The 16,407-nt window shown below is 42.0% G+C and overlaps 1 protein-coding gene across 1 annotated transcript in view; it reads right to left on the reverse strand.

Moving 5' to 3' along the window:
• FBXO11 (F-box protein 11) overlaps nucleotides 1–16,407 on the reverse strand; it is a 325,851-nt gene that overhangs the window by 244,385 nt on the left and 65,059 nt on the right. The window contains exon 4 of the mRNA XM_080267229.1: nucleotides 11,735–11,912. Within this exon, the coding sequence (XP_080123355.1) occupies nucleotides 11,735–11,912 (178 nt within the window). The remainder of the gene's footprint in view (nucleotides 1–11,734; nucleotides 11,913–16,407) is intronic.

Here is a 16,407-nt window from a genome sequence, read left to right on the forward strand (position 1 = left end):
TCGGGCGTAATCTTGATGAAAGCGAGGCCTTTAAGGCGAGCCATGGGTGGTAAGACAGGTTCAAGAGGCGGGCAAATCTCCACCATGGTGAGGCAGCGAGAGCAGATATGGTGGCAGCGGCAGTGTTTCCTGACGATCTGAAACACATCATTGTGGAGGGTGGCTATAGTGCGAAGCAGGTGTTAAATTTTGACGAGACTGGGCTCTTTTGGAAAAGAATGTCCTCCAAGACATATTTTGCAAAGGCAGAAAGGTCTACACCAGGATTCAAGGCGTCGAAGGCCGGGCTGACACTGCTGCTAGAGGGAAACGCTGAGGGTGACCTAAAGTTGATGCTGCTCCTAGTCCATCACTCCAAGAACCCCAGGGCTTTGGTGGGATCTGATAAGGTGAACCGTGGGGTTATCTGGAAGTCAAACAAGAAGGCTTGGTTGACTTCAGATATCTGTTCGTCCTACTTCCAGTTGAAGAGAGAGTTATATGTAGAAAGAAAGAGGTGAAAAAATTAGTAAGAGAGAGTAAGAAGAGAGTGGATGAGGAATTTGGAAGGAATCTGAGTGTAAAGTGGAGGGACTGTAAGAAAATGTTCTGGAAAGAGGTGAAAAGAGTAAGACAGGGTGGAAGTGAAGTTAGCAGGGGAGTGAAAGATAAAAATGGTAGATTACTAGTGGAGAAGGGAGAAAAAGTGAGCAGATGGAGAGAACACTTTAAGGAATTGTTGAACATAGAGGATGGAAGTAATGCGAGTATAAGTGGCTGGGGAATGGCTGGGAGAAGGAGGGAGGTGAGAAGACAGGAAGAAATCAATAGGATAGAAGTTGCAGAAGCAATGAAGAAAGTTAAATCGGGGAAAGCCCCAGGAATTGATGGAGTGTGTGGTGAAATGCTGAAGCATGGGGGAGAGATAGTAGTAGAATGGATGTGGAAGATGTGCAGATTGGCCTGGGAGGAAGGTAGAGTCCCAGAGGATTGGAAGGCAGGTATAATTATTCCCTTGTACAAAGGAAAAGGGGAAAAAGAAGTGTGTGGTAATCATAGTGGCATTTGTCTTCTTCGTATAATAGGAAAAGTGTATGGTAGGATACTTACTGACAGAGTTAGAGAAAGAACAGAAAAATTAGTTGGAGAAGAACAGGGAGGCTTTAGGAAGGAAAGAGGTTGTGTAGATCAGATATTCATTCTTAGATCTTTAGTGGAAAAGTTTCTAGAGAAGGGAAAGAAGTTGTATGCGGCTTTCATGGATTTGGAGAAAGCATATGACAGGGTGGATAGACAAGGATTGTGGAAATGTTAAGAATATATGGAGTAGATGGGAAGTTGTTGAATGCTGTGTAGAGTATGTACAGTACAATGGTGCGAAGGCTGCAGTGTGTGTGGATGGTGAACTAAGTGAATTTTTCTCTTTGAAAGTTGGGTTGAAACAGGGATGTGTCATGTCTCCATGGTTGTTAAATCTGTACATGGATGGGGTAATAAAATACGTACAAGGTAGGGTAGTGGATGTTGGAGTGGCCCTGGTGAGAGAGGATAGTGTTTGGAAACTCCCTGTACTGTTGTTTCCAGATGATACTGTGTTGTTGAGTGAAGACGAAGGGGAGCTGCAAGGCTTGGTGGATGAGTTTGGGAGAGTGTGTAAGAAACGGAATCTAAAGGTGAATGTAGGGAAGAGTAAAGTGATGGTCTTTGAGAGAGGTGAAGTCAGTGAATGTACAGCGAGGTTGGATGGTGAGGAATTGGAAAATGTGAGTACGTTTAAGTACTTGGGTAGTGTGATGAGTAAGGATGGAGGTTTGGAGGGTGAAGTGCTTGAAAGGGTACAGCAGGGAAGAAAGGTTGCTGGTTCTTTGAAAGCAGTGATAAGAAACAGGGAAGTGTGCATAGAAGTGAAAAAGTTACTACATGACAGTATTGTGATACCAACTCTAACGTATGGAAGTGAAGCTTGGATGTTGTTGGAAGGACACAAGTCAAGAGTGAGAGCAGTGGAAATGAGTTATTTAAGAGGAGCCTGTGGAGTCACATGGAGAGACAGGCTGGCGAATGAGGATATAAAGGAGCGTTGTGGTGTGGATGTGGATGTGATAGGAAGCATTATGAGGAACACACTGAGGTGGTTTGGCCATGTGGAGAGGATGGAGGGTGAAAAACTGACGAAGAGAGTGTATGTGAGTGAGGTGGAGGGGGGAAGAGGGAGGGGGAGGCCAAGGATGAGATGGAGGGATGGGGTGGAGAGGTATATGAGAGAGGGGGGTGTGAGTTGGGAGCAGGGCAGTGAAATGGCGTGGGACAGGGCGACTTGGAGGCGATTTGTTTGTGGCCACCCCAAACGGGATTGAGGTGTCTGGCAATAGATAGATAGATAGATAGATCTCGTTTGCTGAAGAGGTATGCGTCGTGAAAATTTGGCGAACAGATTTCTCGTGGTGGTGAATAACGTGCCTAGCCACCAACCCGCGATGAAGGAATGGGCCAGCAATATTAAGGTGGTGTTCCTGCCCCCCAACACCACATCTTTGTTGCAGCCGATGGACCAAGGGGTGATCACAGTCTTTAAGGCTTTCTATACTCTGTCCAAGTTGGTTTGAAGGAAAATGCTCAACCTCTGGGATTTGACGTCAAAATTGCTCCACCTACAGTGTACTATGATTGGCTGGTGGGGTGACAGGCACACACACACACACACACACACACACACACACACACACACACACACACACACACACACACACACTTCAGACTGAATCAGATCGTGTCTTGCCCTGACTCAGTGCTCTCACCCTCTTAGTTATACTCTGTACAACATCCACGATAAACAATATAATAACTTTCTCTCTCTCTCTCTCTAAACAAAAACAGGAAACATATGAGGGGAATTGATAAAGGATTTAATGTAGCTTCATATTACATAAGGAAGAGAGAAGTTAAAATGAAAGGCAGCCAAGAGTGTGTGTGACCTGAGGAGGGAGGCTACTTCTCAAGGGACAATATACAGTATTCTGGTGTGTGTGTGTGTGTGTGTGTGTGTGTGTGTCCGCGTGAGTGCACCCCTCTCTCTCTATCATACTCCAGGACTCGTACATTTTGTTCCACATCAATAAAGTCATTACAGTATATGCAATCCCTCCACTTCCACTGTTCTATCACCCTATTTTTATTTTCCCTCAGCTTTCTGCCCCTTTCATTGTCTCTTAAACGTAGCGTACCAGCGTACAGTGCCTCATTCCTTTCGTCCTGTCCTCTTCCAACACTCCTCTCTCTCTCTCACTCTCTCTCTCTCGTTTTATATGTATATATATATAGATACATATATACATACTGTGAATCCTTGACATACGAAAGGGATAGGGACAAAAAAAAAAACTTTCGTATTTCAAAATTTCGTACATTGGAATGATTTTCCCCAATGAAATACACATATAAATGGGGGATGCATCCCAGGACCCCTTCGGACCCCCACCTAAACTTCACTCCCCCTATAAAGTAAGCAATACCTGTATACAACTGTAGAGAAGGTGGCCATATTCTTGTACATCTCCTTTTTGTTTGTCACAGTTCCAAAGGTGGAAACAGCAAGGCCTAATGCACGCCCAATTTCTGAGACTCCCTGCCCCTCCTCGTGGGGTCTTATAATTTCCAATTTCCTTTTCAGAATTAGAGTATGGTGCTGCTGCTTCTTTGCAGTGGGCTCCCCCAATGCTGGAGATGATGCAGGGCACTTGGGAGGCAAGGCGAAACAATATAAAAAGGTGAAGGGCTGCAAAAATATCCTCACGTACAGCGAGGCTGTGAGGAGAGGAGGGACGTGGACTCAACTGAGAAGCGCGCAAAAATTTCTTTACCAGAGAGGGGTTAGTTCGTTTTCTCTCGGCAAGCGAGTGAGGCGGTATGCACAGCGCCCATTTTGAGTTTTTCATACAGTATTCCATTAACCCCTTCGTAGTTGCCAGCTCTGAACAAAACTTCACTGTTTCGGCGTGAATGACGTTGAGTTAGGGCATTATAAAAACTGCGAACAATTACGGGAAGTGAACGAAGGTCACTGGTGTGAGTACATGACCCTACTCTACCATCCCATCAGTCAGGCGTTCTCTTCACTCCACGCCGATGTTTACATGCTTATGTTACATGCGTCCTAATTTTGAGTAAGTTTCTTTCAGCAAGAGAACTTAATTTACCACCCTCAAAATAGTTAGAAAAATATAGAAGACAAACTAGAGGAATATGAACTGAATTGGTATGGTCTTTAGGTTGTATGCTTACACGAAAGATTATGGATTTTACAATTTTAAGAGACGATATGGAACAAAAGTATTTGCTAATCAGAAAGAAATTACTCTTTCGTCCCATATGTTCTCGTAGGTTAGCATTCAGTTCCACACTCTTCATTCGGTATCACTCTTCCCAATACATTTCGGACCGACTGAGCACAGTTATTTCTGCTCCTTAGAGTTAGTGTACATTTACTGCTCATTCTTTTGTTTGTTCTTATGTGTATGAGTGAAAGAGAGAGGACTGATACAAACAATAGTGTATTCCATTATCGAAGGGAAAGACGAGAGGAAGGAGTAGATGCAAGGAGAGTGGAAAGGTTACAAGAGGATGAGAAAAAGGTAGAGTATAAGAGAGAAGTGGAGGAACGATTGGGCAAATATGAATTGGAGCAGATGGGAGACGTGGAAGATATGTGTAGGATATTTACAGAAGAAATATGTGCAGCATGTGATGTGGTGTGTGGAAGGAAGAGAAGACGGAGGGGGGTGCAAGGAACAGCGTGGTGGACTGAAGAGGTGAGACAGGCTGTGGCACAAAAGAAGAATGCATACAATGAATGGATGAGAAATAGGGGCATGGAAGAAGTTGAGAGGCGGAAGAGAGAGTTATATGTAGAGAGAAATAAAGAGGTGAAAAGATTAGTAAGAGAAAGTAAGAGGAGAGTGGATGAGGAATTTGGAAGGAATTCATGGCCTACTCCTTAACCCTTTGGCTACATTGTGCGTTCATGATTTAAAAAAAAAAAAAAAAAACTATGCCTTGACTCAACTGCAGTCCACTTTCTCGATTTTTATTAAACCTGCAAGACTGTAATTTACCACTCTCCCGTGAGTGTGGCCATGACGCTAGTTGCTCTACCTACCACCAGCGTCGGGTGGCAGCACTTGTAATGTAAACACCCAACCTGCCTCGAACCGTGGCTGACCAACCATGCACTCGAGTTCTTCTGCCTTGGACCCTTTTTTTTTTTTGCCTCTTTCAGGTAAGATTTGTGCTAGTTATCTACATAACATCAAGATCAATGCATACAGCTAACTGTCAGTAAACGTGCAATGCCAGAATAAAGTGCCAATATACTAAACAGAAGTGTTTTTTGCTGGGATCTGATCAGGTGTTTCTATTCATTATCATTGTCTCAATGTGTTTCACATACAATACAGTGAACCCTCAATATATCGAACCCTTTTATAGTGAACTTTGGATATAATGACCCACTATTTCCAGAGCAAACTTCCGGTCGCTATATCCACTGGAAGTTCGTTCCCTGGCACAGTAAGTGTACTGTAACAGTACTACATCCCATTATAAGCACTGTATTTATATGCAGAACTTCATAAAGGATGGTATTTACCAAAGCTGGGAACAGCGCCACTACTATTTTAACAGCGATAGTGGTAATGCCATTACTTTTTTTAGCCAGCATCGGAACTGATAGTGCCGCTACTTTTTGGCCATACTCACGCGTTACTGCACTCCTCGCTACTTTATTCAATGATAATGACACCATGATTTCTTTGCGTGTTTAAAATTGAGAATACTCATCAAGCTCAACAGAATTCAAATGCAGTGATCCTATTTCTCTGCAATCCCCCTACTGGATCATTAAATACTGATTGTGATAGCTTTCGATCCAAGAATTTTAAATCAGTGTTCATTACACTTAACACTGCAATTCCTTCTAGTGCCACTGCAGAGAGAGTCTTTTCTTTAGGAAAATATATACCGCGACTGAAACGAGCGAGCATGTCTGACTCAAATTTTGAAAAGATTGCTTTCCTCAAAATAAATAAGGATGTCAGCTAGATGTATGCAATGCTAACACACACACACACACACACACACACACACACACTCTCTATCCCCGTCTCCAATTCCCGCTCTCTCCCTCACTCTCTCTTTCAGACTAATTCTTAGGCTACTACGTTATTATTTCATAACAGTAGGTTCAGGTTAAAGTAGTGGAAAAAAAACACTGCTATTGTATAAACAGCCTTTAAAAGAAAGCCCCAGTTCATTTTTACTTTCGTTTTTGTACATATCTTAAATAGGTACAGTATCATTGAAAAAATAATAAATCTATATAATACAGTATGTATCAATGGTAGGCTACATTTTTTGGCCTTTTATTTACGTATGTTACTTTCAGTAGGTATACTACTGTATGTAACAATGTAAAAGAAAATTCATTACATTATACAGCAAATAGCTTTTTCCTGTACCTTCGGCTCTAAGCTTCATTAAAATGACACCGACATGTACATGATTTTTTTTTTTTTCAATGTAAGTATATACTGACATTACTGGTACACAACATAACCACTCAGACTGACTAATATTATCAAAACAGTATATAGTGTATTGTTATAACAAGGATATTGTTAATTTTTCCTTCGTCTACCTTTTTCTCAACCAAAGTAGCAGGAGCGGGAGCACCGCTCCATTTCGTATCAAGTAGCGAAACCAGTAACGCCACTACTTTTCGAGCAAATAACAGGAATGGGAGAACTGTTACTTTTTATTAGTAGCATTCACAGCATTGGTATTTACTGTACATGTATTGTATAACTACACAAAACCACTGAATTCTCCACGTGAAACTTCATAGAGTAAGTTGTGGTCGAGGCACGCTGGACTGAACGACTCCACGGATATAGCGACCTTGAGGCGGTAATCCCGCAGTTGATAACGACCATCGGATATTGCGAACTTTTGGATATAACGACCCACCCCTCCCCCCAATTATTTTGTTATATTGAGGGTTTCCTATATAATCTATCTATTGGAGGTAAACAGATATATATATGCAAGTTATTGTAACTCATCCTGTTTGAGTTTATACAAGAAAAACAAAAAAAAGGAAAAAACAAACAAACAAACAAATAGTGTATGTGGGTGATACAGTTATTGTGAAAAGATCGTTTTTAGGCGTAGGCCTAGCATGGGAAGAGCAGTGTTTTTCCCCTCTGTCATAAACGTCTGTCAGGTGTGATTAGAGGTAAATCACTGTGATGATGTCCCAGAAATCAGAAGACTGGATAAATCAGTTAAGCATTTTGTATCCAAATCTGAAAACATGAAATTTAAGCCAAACTGCTGTGTGTGCAGTACTGAGCCCTCAAAATGTAAGCTGAAAGGTAAGGGACAATGTAAAAGAAAGCAAACTTCATACTTCTGCAATGAATGTATCAATAAACCTGCATTGTGCCTTATCCCCTGTTTCAAGATTTATCACATTCAGAAAGTGTACAAGAAGATATGTCAATGTTAGATAGGGCAGATAAACTGTAGTTACATTATTTCTATTTTTCTGTATTTCTGATTGTTTAGATTTGCCAGGAAGTCATAATTTAATTTTTTGGAATATCACATCATTATTTTCCATGGAAACACTGGCAGTATACTTTTGTAGTTGTGACACGATAAAACATGGATAATTTCTGTTTTTCAAGGAACATGATAGAATGTAATCTCATTACAATTATATTTTTTAATGTTTAGATTTGCCAAGAAGTCATCATTTTATTTTTTGGAAAATCACATCATTATTTTCCATGGAAACCTTGGCAGTATACCGTCATAGCTGTAACACGATAAAGCATGGATAATTTGCAGCCTTTAGTATGAATTAGACCACATATACCGGTACTCCAATACTAATGGTTTTAATGAATTTTTTAAAATGCAATTTTATGTAATAAAAAAATCAATTGATTTTCAACTTTCAAGCAGTTCTAATGCTAAATACAAAAACTTTATGTACTGTATACATACACTTATGACACCAATCAAAATCACTGGAGAAGTACTTTCATTTTTGGGTGTAAAAATGCCTCTCAAAGGGGGCTGTGCTAAAATTATTGGCAGTAGCCAACAAGGTAAGCACCATGTCACAAATCAATAAGTTGTGCCGCTACACACACTCCTAGCTCCCTCCTATCAGCCATCCTGACCAGGAAATAGTCTATCTGGCAGCTATTTCCCCCAGACTCATATGTAATCAACTTACTCTCTTCCTAAAATGTGTGTTGCACACAATCATGTTCATTACCCCTCTAAACTCGAGTATCCTTTCCCCTTCCTCATTTCTCATACCATATGCACATTCCCCATGTATTCCTTTGTATCCCTGAGCTGCTTCATCTAAATGACCTTTTAAGTCCCTTCCCAAAACTACAATCTCAACATCCCCAATGCCACTTACATGTATTAAGTCATCCCAAAATCTACCCTACTCTACCTCATCCAAGCCTGGCTGTGGAGCATACACTGACATAAATGCAACCATTTTCCACCAAACAAAATTTTCACTACTATTATCCTATTACTCACTCTCAAAATATTCATGACATATTCCACCCATTTCTCCTCGACCAACACACCCACACCTCCATATCCATCTGACCTACCCTGCGAAAAAAAAAATATATATGTAAATAACAATCCCTCCCCTCAATCTTTCTGACTGATCCACTCCTACACCAGACTTTTAGCACACAACCCACAGCCATCCGCCTCCTACTCAATGTCTCAATCACTTCCCAGCTCTACCCCTCAAACTTCCCACATTCCATGATGTCACTCTGCCCCCCTGGGTGATTTAGTGTTCTTAGGCTTGCTTTGGATTTCATTCTTTAACCCTTTAACCGCGGGTATTGTTTTGGCCTGACTGTCCTCTCCCGCGGGGGTTTCAGCCAAATGTAAACAAACCTTTAAACCTTAATAACTCTGCACACAATAAAGCTAGAGAAAAAAATAAGGTACCATTAGAAAGTACTAACCTTCAGCTTTCCATTGATGTAGGTTTCATGACTTTGTTGACTTTCACAGGACGGGCAGTGCCGTTAGAAGTGAGGGGTGTAAAATCACTATTTTTCGCTCACACATCATTACCTTCGCTCATACACCATTACCAAATGCCAACCTCATTCTGATAATAATACTATAAACATATATGAACACTGCACATACGATAAACACCCACTCTGTGTTCACTGAGGCAGGTAAAAGGCACTGTAATTACCCGCACTTCACTGCCACATCAGCGGTGTTGTAATCACTATTTTTCGCTCACACACCATTACCAAATGCCAACCTCATTCTGATAATAATACTATAAACATATATGAACACTGCACATACGATAAACACCCACTCTGTGTTCACTGAGGCAGGTAAAAAGCACTGTAATTGCCCGCACTTCACTGCCATATCAGCTGTGTTGTAATCACTATTTTTCGCTCACACACCATTACCAAATGCCAACCTCATTCTGATAATAATACTATAAACATATATGAACACTGCACATACGATAAACACCCACTCTGTGTTCACTGAGGCAGGTAAAAGGCACTGTAATTGCCTGCACTTTACTATCACATCAGCAGTGTTGTCACTCACACAGCTGGACAGACACTGATGCGTGTTTGGTCCGGGGTGGGGTGGGGGGCCCAGGGGATGGGGGGTGGGGGGCCCAGGGGGTGGGAGGTGGGGCCCCAGGGGGGGGGGAAGAGGGAGGTGGGGGTCGGCTGGAGTGAAAGAACTTAATAGCTACTCTCCCTTGAAACAATTGGCTCACGGAAAAAACTTGGGGTATTCAAAATATTCACAAACATTCGAGAATGACACCCGCGGTTTGGTCCAGTTTTTGCAACGTCATTCTGGAATGACACCCGCGGTTAAAGGGTTAACTTGGTTATAATCAGTAAAAATAAAAATGGGGAGAGACATGCCACAGGCCCCATCCACCGCAGAGTCCCAGGTCCAGGCAATGCATCTGGGACCCCTATGGCCCACCAGCCTTGACCAGCGGCTGTGGTAGTGGCCCCGGGGCACCCTACCAGGACAGTGACAGGGACACCTTCCAAGTGTGCCTTGGCACTGTAACTGTCCCGCCATTATACATCCATTGATAAGGCAGTCTCCTGGGGCGCTACTCTCAGGTTTGGGCCCCTCTCTGTTGGGTGGAAGTGGCAGCCTGGGAACCGCAATGCCCTGTGCCCTCTAGCACAGGTGTAAGCCCCATCTCACCCCGGCCCCATGATCTACTGGTGGAGCCACTGTCACGCCTCCCCTCAAAAGGTCCGCCACTAGGTAGCAGGAGCAAAGTTTCTTACTACACGCCCTTGCTGGCGTCAACCAATGTGACGTGGTGGGGTACGTTGTATGATATGTAAAGCACATGTGGTGTATCGTATGAGACAGAGGAAGTGTTTGGGCGAGTATGCTGGTCTACTCTCCATGTTAGTGTCACACTACAAGGTCAGCACAGGGGGATGCTTAGGCACCTAGCAAAACAGGTGCTCTAGCTATCCCTATCATCAGCATTCCCATTCCCATTGGGAGTACAACCCTGACTGGCTGGTGCTACAGCCTCCTCCCTAACACTAACATTATATAGCTGTGGTCCCTTCAGCAACGTCAGAGTTTAATGTCCATCCATTATCTGCCTTGTGTTGTCCCACTCAGCATAGATTTTGGGCCTGACAACTCACCCCACAATGTTAAGATAAATAGAGCAATCAGTAACTTACACAAAGCAATAAACTTCAATCATCCCTATGACTCAATCTTATCAGGTAACATCCTGTTGTAGTGCTTTACCCCACTGGAATAAAGACCATCAAGAATGCAGATGATGATTATATGAAAGACTGGAAGCCTACAAAACGGGTAACCATCCAACTTAAAAAACAATCAGTTTGAAAAAGTTCTCCAACTCGGTAAACAACATTCAGCCACTTACACAGTACTGTACAGTACATCACCACAGTACGCGTGTTCCGAGTACGCGATCCCCCTTGTACATGAGGACCTTTTTTTTTTTTTTTTTTTTTTTTTTTTTTTTTTTTTTTTAAAGTACGCGAACTGAACTCCTTGTAAGCGAGATGGGCAGTGATGAGTGGCCAAAATCCGTGGTTACCCTGAGTACGCGACATTGCCCCCCCATGAAGCAATAACGGGTGAAGGTGAGCAGCCATATTCTTGTTGGTTTAGTTCAGCCAAATCCTTGCTGACTTACCTAGTAAAGCCATAATCTTGTTGGTTTACTTTATCTTAGTTAATATGTCTTAGACAGTTTCCCTGTATAGTACAATACTTAGGTCTGAAAGGCATCTCAAGGGTTGCCCATGAAGGGGGGTGCCACCCATATCTAATTTTTCCCATAAGTTTATGTATTCACAGTATGCGAATTCCTAGTACACAACGTCCTCTGCCGCCCATACCTGTATAGGTGCGTACTAGGGGGATGTACTGTACTTGTTGCAAAGTATAAAAACTCTTTACTGTTCAATGCATAATGTTGCCTCTCATGACTGAAAACCTCCCAGCTGCTTCTTATATTCAAATTGTAGGATACAGCACCTGACCTTGACCATGACAGAAATGCCAAATCACTACTCCGCCATGCTTCTAAATGAAGAACCAGAATTTAGTTAATTCATATGCTGTATATACTAACCTTTCCTCCTGGCTTGTGATATCCTTCTCGAACATGAACTCCATGGTATAACTGCTTGAAGCTTTCTTTCCATGGATTATCGTAATCACAGTCCTCAGGTTGAACAAAATCGAATTTGCAGGGTGATGGGTTGAACAGAGGCAAATCATATTCGTAAAGGCCCTGATAAAGGTTTTTCCTGAAAGAGAAAAATAAAATTAATGGAATTAAAGTACAGTATTTACATTCTGAATCAATTAAAGCCATATTAAGTGGCAGGTGCTTAGGAGTCCAAAAAACGAGTCTGCTTTCAGGCTGGGGCGGAGAACATTTTCACTTTAATCAAACCGCCAACATACTATTTTATTCAGCTTTATGAGGGATCTTTAGTAATGAAGTGGGTAATGAAGGCTATATATCATAATTACAACAAAATTGTTTAAGGTTAATAAAACAGTCTAGAGAAAGCAAGATTAAACTAAGATACGAGATAAATACCACCAGATTTGATGAGCCAAGTACAGTAGTCTGAATGAACTAAATGAACCTTAACCAGTTCATAACTAACTTCATCAACTGAAGAACCCAATCTGACAGGGCAACAACTATCCTCATAGATTGATGAAGGCCCTGCTAGGCTTTCATATTTGAAGTGGTAATACTGTAATATTAATTGTTATTCCAAATACTATACAACACTCAAAGTTCTCCACCAAAGGTAAATTTTTGCCAGCATTATAGACATAGTGTTTTCCACCATAAACAACTCTTTACTGCATATTATACTGGTACATGTATAAAATTTTCCATTAAAAAAAAAAAAAATAAATAAATAAATAACACAATTCCCCCTCACATCTGGCTGAAAATAAAAACGGGTTTGGCAAACCTTTCTGATAACACTGTCCCCAGGTCTAAACTCAACTCGCCCAGTGCCTCCCTTAGGACAAAAGTGAGAGCACATGCAAACACCCCTCGTGGCCTCTACCCCGCATGCCTACCACTTTAACCCTGTTATAAGTCATTCAAGCAAGTAAAAGTGATTACATAAGGCAAAAATTAGTTTTATATTTTAGCAGCAATGGTGTGGGTAATATTGATGGCACTGTCTTAGGACAAAATAACTGAAGTGATGATAATGATGATGATGATGAGCCTGTCACTGAGGTGGGTGGCTGGTAGTTGAGGGAGAGACCATAAGTACAGTACTATAATAAATAATTGCTTGTTGATTTTTTTTTTTAATGCGAGGAAGAAGGAACCAAAGGCCGCGGGCCCACAATAATTGTTCCTTCCAAGAAAAAAAAAAAAAAATACAGGAGAGAGCCAAATTCAAGATCTCATCATTTCGAGATGCCTGGACACACTGCGTTTGAAAGACTGGAGATCATAGAAAGCATGAAATACAGACAAAGGGAGACAGTTCAAAAGTTGACCTGTTCCATAAATGAAGGACTGGGAGTAATGGTTAACTTTTGCATTAGAGAGTTAGACAGAAAAGGGATGAGAGTTTGCTGCTAGACGGGTGCTACGTGCCCGTCGTAGAGGTGGAGGAATGCATGCAGACAGTTCAGAGGAGCAGTGACCACTCAAATAGCAATAGAAAAGAGATAAAGAGGCAACAGTGCGACGAAGAGACAGAGGTTGAAGAGAGTCAGCAAGAGGAGGAGAGTTAATGAGATGAAAAGCCTTTGACTCCACTCTATTGAGAAGAGCTGTATGTGAGGAGCCTCCCCACACATGAGAGTTGTACTCCACACAGGGGTGGATAAAACCCCTGTATAGAGTCAACAATTGTGCAGGGGTAAAGAAGGAACGGAGTCGGCTTAGCACACCTAATCTCTTGGAAGCAGATTTTACAAGAGATGTAATATGATCTTTCCAAGATAAGTCCCAAGTACAGTAAATGAAACCCCAAGTATGTTCAAGGATGATGCAGGATTAAGCTGAATATTATTAAACATTAGTGGGTATACCTGTAGAAGATTTTGTCAGGTTGATAGGTGTAAAAACTGAGTCTTTGATGCATTAACCCTTTAACCGCGGGTATTGTTTTGTTCTGACTGTCCTCTCCCGCGGGGGTTTCAGGCAAATGTAAACAAACCTTTAAACCTTAATAACTCTGCACAGAATAAAGCTAGAGAAAAAAATAAGGTACCATTAGAAAGTACTAACCTTCAGCTTTCCATTGATGTAGGTTTCATGACTTTATTGACTTTCACAGGACGGGCAGCGCCGTTAGAAGTGAGGGGTGTAAAATCACTATTTTTCGCTCACACACCATTACCTTCGCTCATACACCATTACCAAATGCCAACCTCATTCTGATAATAATACTATAAACATATATGAACACTGCACATACGATAAACACCCACTCTGTGTTCACTGAGGCAGGTATAAGGCACTGTAATTACCCACACTTCACTGCCACATCAGCGGTGTTGTAATCACTATTTTTCGCTCACACACCATTACCAAATGCCAACCTCATTCTGATAATAATACTATAAACATATATGAACACTGCACATACGATAAACACCAACTCTGTGTTCACTGAGGCAGGTAAAAGGCACTGTAATTGCCCGCACTTCACTGCCACATCAGCGGTGTTGTAATCACTATTTTTCGCTCACACACCATTACCAAATGCCAATCACATTCTGATAATAATACTGTAAACATATATGAACACTGCACATACGATAAACACCCACTCTGTGTTCACTGAGACAGGTAAAAGGCACTGTAATTGCCTGCACTTCACTGCCACATCAGCATGTGTTGTCACTCACACAGCTGGACAGATACTGATGCGTGCTTGGTCAGGGGTGGGGTGGGGGGCCCAGGGGGTGGGAGGTGGGGCCCCTGGGGGGGGAAGAGGGAGGTGGGGGTCGGCTGGAGTGAAAGAACTTAATAGCTACTCTCCCTTGAAACAATTGGCGCACGGAAAAAACTTGGGGTATTCAAAATATTCACAAACATTCGAGAATGACACCCGCGGTTTGGTCCAGTTTTTGCAACGTCATTCTGGAATGACACCCGCGGTTAAAGGGTTAAAAACAAGATTATTTTTACTCCAGTCAGAGATACGAGCCAAGTCAGACATTAGGTGTGCCATAGCCTCATCCCTTGTTTGTTGAGGTAACTGCTGAGATGGACGTTGCGGGAATCGAATGGAAAGGTGAAGGGTGGAGTCATCAGCGTATGAGTGGATATGCAACTGAAATCTGACTGAGGCTTCTTTTAATCATATTACAGCATAAGAATTTATTGTAACCATGCCCTTGTTTTACGAAGTGTGCATAAAAAAAAAAAAATCCACTTCATTATGATTTATTGTATACTGTTTCAGTTATAACATAAGTCCGATGAGGATACATTTTTGGCCAAAGGTCACCCTTCCAATAAAGTCTAAAATCATTCCAATAAAGTCTAAAATCAATCAACTAAATTGGTACTGGTAGTTATTTCAATTCACTACACTTCATCTGCTGCTTACCACCAAAAATAAGTCTAAAAACTAGTTTCCCAATCACCTGAACTGGTACTGATTTCATTTCACTGCAATTCATTTCCTCCCTGGTGAAGTTTGGAGGGTGAAGTGCTTGAAAGGGTACAGCAGGGAAGAAAGGTTGCTGGTTCCTTGAAAGCAGTGATAAGAAACAGGGACGTGAGCATGGAAGTCAAAAAGTTACTACATGACAGTATTGTGATACCAACTCTAACGTATGGAAGTGAAGCTTGAACGTTGTTGGAAGGACACAAGTCAAGAGTGAGAGCAGTGGAAATGAGTTATTTAAGAGGAGCCTGTGGAGTCACATGGAGAGACAGGCTGACGAATGAGGATATAAAGGAGTGTTGTGGTGTGGATGTGGATGTGATAGGAAACGTTATGAGGAACACACTGAGGTGGTTTGGCCATGTGGAGAGGATGGAGGATGAAAGACTGACGAAGAGAGTGTATGTGAGTGAGGTGGAGGGGGGAAGAGGGAGGGGGGAAGAGGGAGGGGGAGGGGGAGGCCAAGGATGAGATGGAGGGATGGGGTGGAGAGGTATATGAGAGGGGGGGGTGTGAGTTGGGAGCAGGGCAGTGAAATGGCAGGGGACAGGACAACGTGAAGGCGATTTGTTTGTGGCCACCCCAAACGGGATTGAGGCGTCTGGCGATAGATAGATAGATAGACAGAACTCCAACACTACACTATTGTTTCATCACTGATATTTGCACACCTCATAATGTCTGAGTTCAAAGACAATTTTGCAACAAACTGAAGACAGTACGGTTGCATGTCAATGATCGTACAGTAAACCCCCCCAAAAGTCTAAAAATTAGTTGCCCACCCACCTGAGCTGGTAGTAGAGTAATTTAATATCAATGCATTTCACTTCCTGCCTAACTCCAACAGATGATTGTTCCATCATTGACACTAGCACACCTGATAATGATGGAGTTCAAAGGCAATCTTGCAACAAACAAAAGACTGTAAGGTTGCATGTCAGTGATAGTATAGTATGCTCGCTATGTAGCAATGCTTGTTATCATGCCCATTATACAGGGTGATTCAAACGTCAGGACACATAGGGAAAATCATTTATCATTAATCACTTCTCCTTGACCATTCTGTTTAGTGATGAGGCAAACTTTTATTTTACAAAGTAAACAAACAAAACCGATGGTACTGAAGCGA

Source organism: Coenobita brevimanus, chromosome 23 (genome assembly GCF_032717465.1).
Source record: "Coenobita brevimanus isolate Jiangsu-jjx chromosome 23, ASM3271746v2, whole genome shotgun sequence".
Lineage (NCBI taxonomy): Eukaryota > Metazoa > Arthropoda > Malacostraca > Decapoda > Coenobitidae > Coenobita > Coenobita brevimanus.